This window comes from Falco naumanni, chromosome 1 (genome assembly GCF_017639655.2).
Source record: "Falco naumanni isolate bFalNau1 chromosome 1, bFalNau1.pat, whole genome shotgun sequence".
Lineage (NCBI taxonomy): Eukaryota > Metazoa > Chordata > Aves > Falconiformes > Falconidae > Falco > Falco naumanni.
The window spans coordinates 81,291,368-81,304,814 of NC_054054.1; the positions used below are offsets into that span (position 1 = coordinate 81,291,368).

The 13,447-nt window shown below is 43.3% G+C and overlaps 1 protein-coding gene across 1 annotated transcript; it reads right to left on the minus strand.

The window, feature by feature from the left end:
• Window positions 1–4,091: 4,091 nt before the first annotated feature.
• NPY1R (neuropeptide Y receptor Y1) lies at window positions 4,092–8,948 on the minus strand. Its single transcript, XM_040601431.1, has 2 exons — window positions 8,057–8,948; window positions 4,092–7,936 (listed from the first exon to the last, which is right to left on the minus strand). Exons 1-2 carry the CDS (start codon window positions 8,753–8,755, stop codon window positions 7,478–7,480), a joined length of 1,158 nt encoding a protein of 385 aa, XP_040457365.1. The 5' UTR covers window positions 8,756–8,948; the 3' UTR covers window positions 4,092–7,477.
• Between the last annotated feature and the right edge of the window lie 4,499 nt (window positions 8,949–13,447).

A 13,447-nucleotide genomic window follows, 5' to 3' on the forward strand; every position in this document is an offset into this window, starting at 1 on the left:
GGAGAACAGGAAGCAAAAGTACATCATTTCCTTAAGGAACAGCAAGTTTAAATATTCAGTATGCTATCCTGATCCTAGGTAATATAAAAACTATGGACCTAAAAAACAGTTTGACAGGCTTCACAGCCTGATCTCACTTACCTGTCTCATCTACCCCATAATCTTCTGAACAATGTCAGAGGTGGTTCTGCAGCATTGGACTAAGATGAGTGAGACCAGGCTCACGCTTTATAATTTTATGAAGTCACTGGGTTATCTGAATGCATAATTTCCACCATAAAAACATTAGTATTTGAATTCAAGTTTCTACATGTTGACTTAAAGGTACCCTTGCCTAATTTTGAATATAGCCTTTTGTAAACAACTATTTGCATTGAGTTTATTCATGATTGCTGATGTTCCTGCTGTGGGATCATCACTACCAGGTAAATCCGCAGCCTTTGCTGCAAGCTGAGATTCCTTACTGCCTGGGGTGAATTTTAAATGTAAACTATACTGTCCAGCTATTAGCGATTTTTTTTTTTTGACTAAGTGAAAAAAGCAGCAGCAATAATAGTAATAAAAAAGTTCGCAGTTTTAGTAGTGGAAATCTATAAATGCCTATACCTGTCAAGAGCCAAAACTACATTCAGAATTGCTAGTGCCTTTTTCAATTTTCTTTGAAGCAAATTGGTTTAAAGCAGAAAGCCTGACATCTTGGCAGACACATTTAACATGTAACTATGTCAAGAAAATACATCCTAAGTAAAACTCACAGAACCTAAAAGGATACCCTTACTGTAAGTACCAGCTGAAGATGACTTTTTGGTATGTCACTGACTGACATGGGTGACTGTGGAGTTGTGTCTGCTGAGCCCACACAGACGGAGAACCATCACTTTTTATGGCCTGCTGCCCTCTCTAGGAAGCAGATATTCAGGCATGTATTGCACCTTGGTGTCACTTGGAACAAGTACCTTACCCAAGGCTCATTGATGTCAACGGGAAGTTTTCCATTAGCCTTGCAGTGTTTTAGGTCAGGCTTTAAGGCTCTTACTTTAGCACCTGTCCAATTACAAGCACATGAGCATGGTGACTGACATCCAGGGGAGTACCCCTGTGCCCAAAATGATAATAAATCAAGGCTTAATTGAAGAGCCTCAATGCTATAGTCATAATAATAGGGGGGGGGGGGGAGGAAATCAGAAAATATAATCTAGTCCTATCTATTAAATCTATTAAATGTACAACATTTGCTAGTCTTAAAGAGAAAGAAGTGAACACTTCTGCATATACACCTTCAAGTATATTGCAATGAGAAGCTTATAGGCAATCATGAGGGTCGTAGGTAAGGAAACAAGCTGTGTTACCCAGCACCTCCTCTAGCTGGATGTCTCCAGAGGCTGGTCACCAAGAGGAAACACTAGATACATAGGCTTAGCTGACATACAAAATTACAACAAAAGCTCTAAATGGCAAGGGCTAAATAACAATATGCGAAAAATATATTTTCTACTTCTCCACCCCCTCAAACATCACCACATTGGCAGTCACATTTCTACAAATCCTGTATGGCCTTTCACCCATATGTTCAAGCACACATTGAATAGGATCTTTCAAGAACATCTTTTTACAGAGAGCTTTTATTAAGAAACAATATAAATAGCATAACAAAAATGTCATACCTTGGGGGTGGGGGAGATTGCAAATTGAAAAATAGCAGCACAATATCAGTGTTAACACAATCCAAGAAAGACAAAGGAGAGCTTTGTTGATCAGGTTACTCCTCCTGCCATAAACAAACATTCTCCATGTTGTGCAGAAGTGAAAGCAAATGGACTCATGCAGTGGGTGGGTGCAATGAAAAGCTGTCGGGTTTTGATTGTGCCAAAAACTTTTAGTTTCCTTCATCTCAAAAAGAGATCTAGATTAATCTAAGGTGAAGAATCTTAAAATAAATTTTCAGAGTCATTTGTAAAGACACATATCCCTTTTCTGACAACAGGAGCCGAGACCCTATTTATCACAAATCCTTTTCTGACCACCACTTTGCCCAAAAATATATTTACATGTCAGTCTGTTGGCCCCAAAAATAAATAAATGTCTGAGTCTCCCTTTGAGTCTTTTTGTGTATATCTGACAGAATGCAACAAGGCTTTATCTGGATCTTCTGCTTTTTTGCTCTTTTCCACTCTATTTCCCTGTATATCTGAAATCTTGCATAATTTGTGGCAAGTTAGTTAACCATGCAGAGCCTCTCCTGTGTAGCAATCTCAAACACATTTGCATCCGGTGCAAATTTCTTGCAACTAAGCCTGATCTGTGTCAGATAACCAGATCATCAACCCGAAGCTCTGGACAACACAAGACAGTATGTGCTGTCTGTTTTGCTGCAATGAGCTGAATGCTCTTTATGGACCTAATTCCTACATAGGCTTTTTAAATTATGTACTTCGATGGAGTGTGAATTCTTAAAAACTTGCCTACCAGAAACTTACCAGAATATAATTTTAATGGAAGAAACTATTTAAAGCACTATCCTGAATAGAGTTGAATTTTACCATATACTCAGGCGCTTTACAAAATGAGAGCACAAATCCTTATGATTTCCTCAGAAACCAGCTGTCAAGGGTATGAAGTGATGGCAAAAGGACCATGGAAGTTGGAGGAAGGGAGGCAGTAGTCAGTAGGGCTAGTGCTTGCCCTGGAAACTGGCTGTCCCTTAGCAGCCTGTACAGATAACGGGGAAAGAAACATTTTGGTAGATGCATAGCACTTGGAGTAGAGCAGGTGTGAGTGCCCTCGGGTTGCCACTGGAAGAGGCTAGGAAAACTGCCATCCTCCAGCTAGAGTTAGTCTTTGTGAATGCTCTCCCTGATATTTGAAATCTCAACTTCAATTAGACCATTAAAACTGTTCTGCATGGGCAGAAATATTGAATAGAAGTGATTTCTGATCACAAATTAATGAAAGTGTAAGAGACTAAAACTGGTCATATTTTTTCCATTTACGTGTAATTATCAAACATTTGAAATCCTGCAAAACACGGATAGAATAATTTTCTTTCATGTCAAGTTTAGTAATGACTTGGATATTAGTAATGACTCAGGGAAGCAGATACCACATATTACGGAACATAAGAATGAAGAGGACATGGTAGAGCTTGGAGTTGTATATATCCTTCAGTCAAGAAATGGCTGTCAACAAAATTTATCAGTTGGTTATAATTATTATTTCTCCACCCTTTCTACTCAGATGAATGAATTTAATCTGTTGCAGACAGAGCTGTTATTTAAGTTCAAATTTCCTACTGTTATGTATGTTTTAAAAATGAGAACAGAAAAAAAGTTTCCTTATTGCCTTCATTCTCTAAGCACTGGTTTGGTAAATTCTTTGATACAAGGAATTAGGAAGCAAAGCTTTAAACTGAAGCATTATCAGGCACTGGATTCCAGAGAAAAAACAGAGAAAAATCCAAAGAAAAACTATATGCCGTTAATTTATTTCCATAATAAGCTGAAATCCAAAATCTGATTTTTAGGAAAAAGTGTGAGCTTCCAGCCAGCAGTACACTTTATTCAGTAGAGTGCCTAGACAAATGATTAACTTTAAGTAATTTCTCCATTTTCCTGAGGTAAGAATCAGAATTTGATGAACAGGCCTGGATTTAAACATATGCTGATTTACAGTCTGAATATGAATCAGTATCAAATCTTGCTTAAGCTCCATTAATAATAGCTGGTACTGTACTGCAAGGCAGCAGAGTCAGAATCTATGACCCTTAGCCCTTCATACCATCATCAGTGATGAGATGCAGTCGGCGTCAGCTCAAGTGACCTGGGAGGTCCTGTCACGTTAATTCCTTTTCCTGGTTTAAATCCGATTTCTTTACGAGGTAGAAAAAACAGGGTTGATTTTATGTTTTTTAAATATACAGCTTTTTCCTAGCCTACCAAAAGCAGCTATTATTATCAATGAATTGCTTCCTTTGCTATTATCCTTTTTTTTAAATCAAGATGTGAACATTGTGGATTATTGCATGTAGTGACAATGACACAACCAAGAGATACGTTGAAAAAAAAAGTGATATGGGAATACAGAAGTATTTATTGAGATGACATACTAATATGCTGGTGTATTTAGATTATGCAGACACTTTCAATATCTGTGGTGGATAAAAGTGAAGCTTAAGATGATAAAATAACTGACAAATTAAGCAGATATCAATGTTTATTAAATAGTTACACTTGTCATTTAAGGCTGTAGATTTGACATGAAATGTATTGCACACAAATAGTAAGATACATTGTTGTAGATCCCTTGCTGTTCTGTTTTTCTGTCAGTAAAACTTTTTCTACAAATCTGAAATAAGAGTGATTTTCAGGCTTTTGAGATAGGAATCAGCATGTGCTTAAGTCTGGGGAGTTTGACAAAACAGCACATGGGAGGAACAAACATTGAACTAGAATGACTGAGAAATGAGAGAAAAACATGAAATCTGACAGCTCACCCTCTAAAGAAATTTAGCATATAGAGGATGAAAAGCCATGCTGGAACTCTGAAAGGGAAAAAAGGATTAGTGTTGTAGCCAGGTGTCAGGAGGGGAAATCCTCCAGTGGCTTTTGAGGACCCCAGTGTCAAGTCATGAAACAAAAGACAAAAATACTGCTCTCAGTAGATGTCATCCATGCCCTGCAGATGTCAGGTCAGCACCTCAAAGGGACTAGTTTTATCTTTGTCCTCATAACAAATTCTTTAGAAAAGCAATGATTTTGCTTCTGAAATTATCCAAATGCATTTTCCTGCTGAACACTCTTTACACTGTGTTCATTTCTACTGTTGTTCCTGGCAGCATCCCCTGTGCTGGTTGTACGATGATGTGCTAGCCTGTGTCCTTAGCAGAGGCTCAGAAAGACTTCTTGCAGGGAAGTGAAGAAACGTGTACGAGAAGCCTGATCCTAGGGCAGCAGCACAGCGGAGAAATGGCTCCTGAGCTTAACATGGATGAGCCAAAGGAACACTCCTACTTACATTTCACCTTACCAGGTGTCGGCAGGCAAAAACTTCTGACATGCATTCTCAGGAGACAGTATGAGATCATATCAGATGGGCTGTATGATTTGAGACTATACCTCAAGCAGGAGAAAGGTTGACATAGAAGGAATTACAGTGCTATCCCACTGGAGACCTCCGAATCGTAGGGCACACCAGGTTTTGGTCTCTGCACCCGCAAGTTCCTCTGAAGTTGCTCCAACACATACTCTGTATAAACACCTAACTCATCCTGATCAAAAATTTCCAACAAACTAACTGGAAACTTTCTCAAATAATTCTATTTTCTCCTTCTACTGGATTGGAAGAAAGTGCTTTTTTCAAAAATGGGAAAAAAACATAAAATTCATTGTGATTTTTTTTTTTCTAATGGGAAAAACCCACTGTAACATTCTTAATAGAAACCCATGGCCAGTTTTCTACGTTGTATCTCTTTGTGAAAATACACACCCCTTAGCATATGAAAATTACTGTAAAGTGACAGGGGAATAATTTCAGGACACTCTTCTTAAATTATTAGTAACACTTCCATAGAGAACCATAAAGAAAAGGGAAATCTCATAAAATACAAAAGGGCAAAGCTCTGAAAGAAAGTTGGATCCTATAATTCATTTTCTACATTCCCCCTCTGTTCTCAACCACAGAAACCTCCTTTTTAATTAGATTATCTGCCAGTAGAGAAATACATTGAATTATAATGCACAAGAACACATTGCTGGTTTAATATTCTACACTATTTATAAGATAGCACAAGGCACATTTTTTGACTTCTAAATACTGGCAAACCAAATAACTTTCATTTCTTAGGCATTTATCCATGTCAGTTTAGAACATATTAATTTTACTATCACATCCTGAGATCTTTTTACTCAGGAAGGTATCAGGTCAAATTTACATTTATGCTACATTTACATTTATATCCATTTTCAAGACTTGTTTCTCTGCCAGAACGGTTTAAAGTGACCTTGCTGAAAAAAATATTGGGTCTATATTGGCTTTTAAAAAGCTTATTATTCAAAAAGACATTGATTATACATCAAAGTACACTATATGACACAGAACCTCAGCTGGCTAATATTGTTGTTTCATTTACAGCAGATTCCCCTCAGCTGGGGATCTAGTCATGTATGTTTTGTGTAATTAGAGGATATACATTTTAAGCAATAACACACAGACTTCTATTGTGTATATTTGGCAAATATTTCTGCACTTCAACCAACTGTGGAAACTGCGTTTGGAAGCTAAACATACCAATTACACCCAAACTATATCCATATCCTACTTCTAAATTTTGCAAATCTTGATTAAACCATCCACTGTCTTGGAGATAATCCAGATTTGTACCGTTGCATCTGAACACAGAATATTATGAGGCTATACATAATTTATATAGATCAGCATTATTATGAAAAGAATTAAAAGACTTAGGTAGGTAACGCTTATTTAATACCAGACTTGATTTTCACTGTCACCTGCAAGGATGGAATTACATCTTTTCCAGACAGTGAACAGTCACATCCCCCTTTAGACTCTGGACGTAGGTCTCAAGGATAATTTACATGGTTCATAGGCTTGAGATAGACAGTACATTTCATCCCAGCAACACTAACTCTGTGATGTCAGTGATGGCAGCTGAAAATGGGGTTTGGGTTTTTTAAATTATAAAGCCTGTATTATTAAAATCAGCTATAATCAGCTGGGGCTGAAGGACTATTTGTGCTTTCATTCGCTGTGGTGAAACATCAGAGTTATCCTATTGTGCTCTGTGGAATTACTGTAGGGTTTTATTCTCGTAAATGCAAACAGAATTTCTCTCTTAATCCTGTCTTTGAACCTAAGTGATTACAGCCTGAATTGCCTCTATGAATGAGACAACTGCATGTCCCTGTTTAACATATTCTACAGGTTTCACAGAACCATTTTCTGCATGCCTACACTGATTTTACAGGATTTTAACATTGATGAAAAGCCAGATTAAAAAAAAAGAAGAGGAAGAAGTGTTCCAATCAGAATGTCCTAATTGTATGCTGGAATGGGTGTCCTCTGTAGCGACAGCCTTCCTGTGGCTCATATTGTTTCTAATGGTCTTAGATAGACGCTCTTGAAAACTACTTCTTTGAAAAAGATCAATAAATATATTTTTGTGCTAAAGCGTATAACTATACAAAGAAAACAGAACAAAAGACAGCTGATGAAAACCATAGGTAGTAGCAGGTCCAAGTATGTCTCATAATAAGATTCAGATATAACTGCTGCGAACATTAAAGCAGTAAAAGGGGCAAAGCTGCACAGCAAACAATTTCAAGGTGACAACAATAAAAGTTCCTTGGAAAAAGAAGAAAAACATTACCCATTTTGTACTTGTTATGTAATTGTGCTTGTCCCTAGACATGTTGCACCTGCGATCACGCTTGCAGCAGTTTGGTGTAGAATTTTTATTACTTCTTTATATTTTATCATCATCATCACTATTTATTTTTGTAAATGCAACTGGGCTTGCCTGCTTTAAAGAGGTTTTTGAAACATCTGTGTGCATTGTGGACATGGCTATAGTCTCATAATCCTCCTCACGGGTGCGGAAATTACAAAAATGAAATAAAAACTGTAGGTCCCTTTGGAAGTTCTTATTGAGAAACCCATAGAAGATGGGGTTCACACAGGTAGAGATCATGGCAGTGAGGTGGCAAATCAGGAACAAGAGGTTGTGGCTGCAGGTAGTGACAGGCAGGATTTCATGATTCCAATCAAACACGATGTTGAAGATGGTGAGAGGCAGCCAGCAAACTGCAAATGCGACCACTATTGAGATCAGCATGATGTTGATCCTTTTGGTTTCAGAGGATCTGTATTTATTGTCCCTCATCTTGTCCATCATGTTGTTCCTTTTTTTTAATCGTATGTATATCTGCAGGAAATTCAACAAAGAGAAACATGTGGGATAATTTAACCGACAACCATAATCTTTGCAAGGGCAAACAAACATCAGACAGAAAGAACTATGTATCGCAAGAGGATTCTCTCTTACCTTGAAGTAGCAAATAAATATAAAACAAAGCGGTCCAACATACTGAATCACCAAAAGCGTTGTGGTATAAGAAAGCCTGGCAGTGTCCAAGGGGAACAGGTCCAGACACACGTATTTGTCCTTATACTCATCAAATGTTATGTTTCTGAAGGGTTCATCTGTTAACACGTGGTAGATCAGGAAAGGCAGAGAGGAAGCTGTGGCTAAAATCCATATGGCAGCAATCCCCATGTAGGCATGCCTGTTGTTTGGCCTCCAGCCACGGGGATTGATGATCAGCTGATGGCGTTCAATAGCGATGAGGACTAAGGAAAAGACCGAGACGGTGATCGAGGCACATTGCACGAAAGGGTTCAGTTTGCACATGGCCTCCCCAAAAATCCAGTGGTCCATTAGCGTGTACACGAAGGTAAAGGGAAGACACATGATGGTCACCAGGAGATCAGAAAAGGACAGGTTGACAATGAGGATGTTGGTAACATTGCGCATCTCCTTTTGTTTTAAAATGATGACAATCAAGGCCAGATTCCCAGAGACGCCCAGAATTATCACGGTCCCATAAGCCAAGGCCAAAGTGAAGACCATGGCCAAAGGCACGTGGCAGTCCTCATCCTCAAACTGCAAGACTTGCGAATTCTTCCCCGAATAGTTCAGGTGGCCGGAGACGTTGCCCAGGGGGGCGAGGCCCGAGGCGTCCATGGCGTTTCCCACCGGCGCAGGGCGCCCGCCGCCGCCGCCGCTCCGGAGCGCCCGGCCGGCCCGTCAGCCCGCCAGCCCCGCGGCCCGGCCCGCCGCCCGCCGCCGCATGGCCCCGCCGCCTGCGGAGAGGGAGAGAGGCGCGGCGTCACCCGGGCACGGCGCCGCCCCGCACCGCGCCCCGCCGCTGTCCCCCGCCAGCCCCGGCCGCACAGCCGCGGCGCCACCGCCTCCCGCGGGGCAGCGAGCGCCCCGGGACCGCCCGCCCCGCTCCGCTCCGCACCCCCCCGCTCCGCTCCGCGCCCCCCCGCTTCGCCCCGCTCCGCGGGTGCGCATTGCCGGCCCGGCGGCCGGGACAGCCCGCGGGGGCACGGCCCGGGGCGGGAGCGGCTGCAGCCAGCGGGGGCAGCGGCGTAAAACGGGATCAGACCTGGGGTCTGGGGGGCACGCGGCCCTGCCCTCCCGGGTTACGCGCAGTAACGAGCCGAGAAGCACTTTCCGCCTCCCGTCCGTGCAGCCCTGGCGGTTTCCACCTTTTTTACAAGTTTAACCTGCAAAGGTCGCTAGCTGCTCTGAGGGGAGTTACATCCAGCCGTCACACCGTCACACCGAGGCGGGCGGCGGGAGGGAACCACCTCTGAATAACGTGAGAGGAGGAAAAACAACTCCCAAAACCGCTGCGTGCTTTTTTCCCCAGTACACACACCTTATGTTCGAGCGGCCGAGTGCCCGCAGCAGCTCTGGCACTGAGTCAAAGGCAAGTCAGAAACTCGGAACACCTTAATCTCAGCTAGCAGTGTTGTACAGGGGGAGGGGGGGGGGGGGGGGGGGGGCGGGAAGAAAAAAGAAAAAAGAAAAAAGAAAGGAAAAGAAAATAAGAACAAAAAAGAAGACAAAAATTAGCAAAATTTAAACATTGCAGAAAATTTCTTTAGCCATGCAGCACAAATAGGCATGCCTAAATAACTGACCCCTTTGCAAGGGGCCTTGGATTTTAAAATCAGAGAAACTCAGGCATGTGTGTTCAGGAGAAAGAAGAAAAAAAGAAAGAAAGGGAAAAAAAAAGAAAGAAAAATCAAATAACCTGACACACCTTTATTCCAACTCACCATTAGCGGCAGCTGCACTCAGTCTGGAACTTTCCCTTTTCCCACTCTCCCATGAGCTAAATTTATTCCTCACTTAACCCTAGGTTATCGTAATGAAAGTAATGCCACGTCTAATTCACACAAGTGGGTTTCAAACCCAGCTCCATATGGCACTTATCAGAAAAGCTGTAAAAACACTGCCCACTAAAACATACTTCATTAACAGTAACCCCAAATGGGTAAGCATTTGGTCTTCAGTGATGGTTGATATAAATCTCAGTGCCACCTCAGTCTTCGCAGCAGAATCACCTCTGTCTGTTACTGGTGGCAGACACCCCTTTAACCAGCCACACGCTGGGGAGCAGCACTGGGGCTGCCTCCTCACCGGGCAGCGTGTGCGGGCTGGGCTTGCAACTCCAGCTCCTCCTGAGGGTCAGCCAAAGGATGCCCATGCCCATGCCATGCCTTCTCACTGCCATCGTGAGCTCACCTCAGCTGGCTCTGCTGCTCTTTATAATCACCCCACAGCTACATAAAACCACGACAAGTGATGTAGCTTGCCTCTGAGTGACATCTTACCGGCAAATTAACATCACTGGGTTTGGACAAAAGGCATCTCTGTCTGAGGTTTGGCTACTCTAATTTTCAAGCTAGCTAGGCATGTATGTGTGCGTTAGCTCTCAGGCCTGCTGCCTCTGCTAACTAATTTTATCAGGTCTCCCTAGTCCACAAAGTCTGTTTTAGGGTCCTATACAGAACTTCTCACCCCCAGGGCCTCTTGAATCGTTGCTTCAGCCAGAGCCAGAAGTAGGTGCTTTACCCAAAGGGCCAGTGTGTGGGGTGATGTGGAGAGCCAGGACTCCTCAATTCCAACAGTATGACTACCCCAGCCCAAAAATCACCATGTGGATTTAATAACAATCACCACGGGCACTCATACAGCATGAGGTGGGCAGTCCAGCCCTGGGACTTGAGAGGGTGATGGCAGGAGCAAAGTGGGCAGAGGCCATGTCCTGCAAGCAGAGAACGGGGCAGGTTTTTCACCAGCTGGGACCAAACTGCATCCAGCAACAAGGTGGCCAAGGTTCCGGTTTCTTGGGTTTCCCTTTCCCTTAGCCAAGCTCTCCTCCTGCTTATTTATTAAACAGCACTCAAAACCAGAAAATGTCACTGCTCCTTCTTCCCTCGCCTCCCCCCATACCAGAGATGCAACCTAAGAGCACAGCCGGGAACGAGCTGAGGAACAGCGCTGCTGGCAAGCGACAAGCAGTCCTTCCTCCCTGCCCACCTCCCCAGGATGGACCAGACATTGGGGGGGATGAAGTCGTATCTCATGGACAGCTGCACTGTTCCCTGTGCCCTGCCCCACCAGCTCCCCATCCTGGGTGCTGGCTTGGGGTGGGGGAAGCCCTCAGCTCTGCAGACCCCTCTGGGTGGTCGCACGGTCTCCCCCACCCCACATCCCCTTCCGACTCTCCAGGATGATCTTGGTCAAAAGTTTCGCAGCGACAGCCAGAGAGGGTGGCAGAAGGTGGCTCGCAATGCACCGTAAAGCTACCGGAGCTGTCAAAAGGCAGCACCAAACGCTGCCAGCCCAAGCAGATGGGCCGCCAGCCACTGGCGAGTCCACGCGGAGCCTGCCCTGCCCGGGGCTCTGCCACCGGCACCCGGGGGAGCAGCCACCAGCCCAACAGGCACACAGCCCCCCACAGCCCCAGCAAAGCCACCGCAGGGGAACTCACCTTGCAGCTGCGCTGCCCGGCTGTGAGCTGCTCGGGGTGGCTCTGGAGGCTGGGAAAGGGGAAGGATCCTCCGGTATTCCTGCGGCTGGGAGCCTGGAGATTGCTGAGGAGGGCTGGAGACTCCCCCTTAAAGCCCAACTCCACCTCACCCGGCATCACATGATGGTGCTCTGCTGAGCAGAGCCTGAAAATCTCACTGCAAGCACATCACCTTTAAATTACACATCTGGGGGTGAGTTGCCTAGTAATTCCGAAATAAGTGCAATTAAATATTGAAACAAAAAGGGAGGGGGAGAGCGAAGGGAAGAGCTCAGGAAGGAGTTTCACACCGCTGCCTGGCCGTTTCAGCATTTTGTCTGCAACTTATTGCCATCTTGTGGCCACAGTAAAGATGGAATGGCTTTGCTGGAAAGGGGGCGAGGAGACGGTTTTAAGTTTAAGGAGCAAGTTACAAAGTTCGAATTTGGCTTTTTAAAGCAGTACAACTAGCTTCTGCTCTGTGCTTATCATGAAGAGTGACTGGATTAACAACAATTCTCAGGTTGCTGTTCTTGCTATTTTTTTGTTCAGCTGGAAGTAATAAACTATTTTAAAAATAAATGAAGTCAATGAAGAATCGAACCTCAAAAAAATACAGCTGTCACTGTGGCCCTTGTGGGTATTTTTCTGTTTCTTCCCAGCCAAGTGGTTCACCATCCTGTATGAACTATGGAAAATGGAAGGCATTGCTGCAGGTTCATACAGAGCAGTGGGAGATTTACAGGGAGCTGGAAGGAAAACGGACCCCTGAAAATAAAGCACGAATCTCAGTGAAGTGCAGAACTGGACAGGTGGTGGCTGTTGTCTTGGCCAGCTCTTCTACTTCTTTTGAAAACTCAAGTTTCCAGCAACATGACTTTTTTTTTTTTTTTTTTTTTTTTTTTTTTAAAGCAGGTAGCATGAGTAGTTCTGCAAAATGTTACCAGCTATAGGAGGAGTTTACTGTTCACTGAACAAATTCATGAAAAAGAAAATGGAAAATTTTATTAAAAAAACAGTACATTTGGAAGTCCAAGAGAAGCTACCCAGATAAACTTAAGCAGCACCTTGAAAATGCCCTGAAAAAACCCTGCAGACTGTATTAGGAGTTTGGATTTCTTGGGAAACAGAAGTACTGCAACTCTTCCAAGGCTCCAGATGAATTTTTCAAATGTAAGGAGTTACATGCTCTTACATCCTTACCTTCAGGCATACTCCTTGTATATGGCAACACTGTTACATCATGAATAACACTCAGGTGAGTCAACCCTGTTAATTACAGCTAAAAAATTAGTTGCACACAATAAATGATTGTAACGTTTTTTGCAAAATGAGCCTCATGGGAAGGTTCCAGAACCCAGCGCTGAGGTTGATATTTACGCTGTGTTTCCAGGAGCAAGGCTCAACTGCATTGTAACTTCAGTCCCTGGCATGAGAAAGGGAGGTGCAGGCGTACCTGAAGGCTGCTATAAACCAGCAGCTGAGGCACCGCTGACATTTTGCGGCAGCAGCCAGACGGTAAGCGCAGGCCGTATGTAATGCCTCTTGAAAACTTCAGTCATACACGGGTCTTTAACATGCACCAGTCTCTGAGCAGAGCAAAGGTGGGTATACTCAAAGGTGGGGTTATGCTGAAGGTCACATAAAAAGCATATTTGTCTCTGAAGCAGTGACACTCTAGGCCACGTACAACTGAGGCCTCTTATTGCTATGAACATGGAAGGATCCATCCACATTACAAAATAAGAGAATTATTGTCTGATATAGAGATTTCTAAGGGCAATAGATGTATTGCTAGGCAAGGAAAAAGTCTTTTTTTATGCCAGGATGATCTCACCTGTAACACT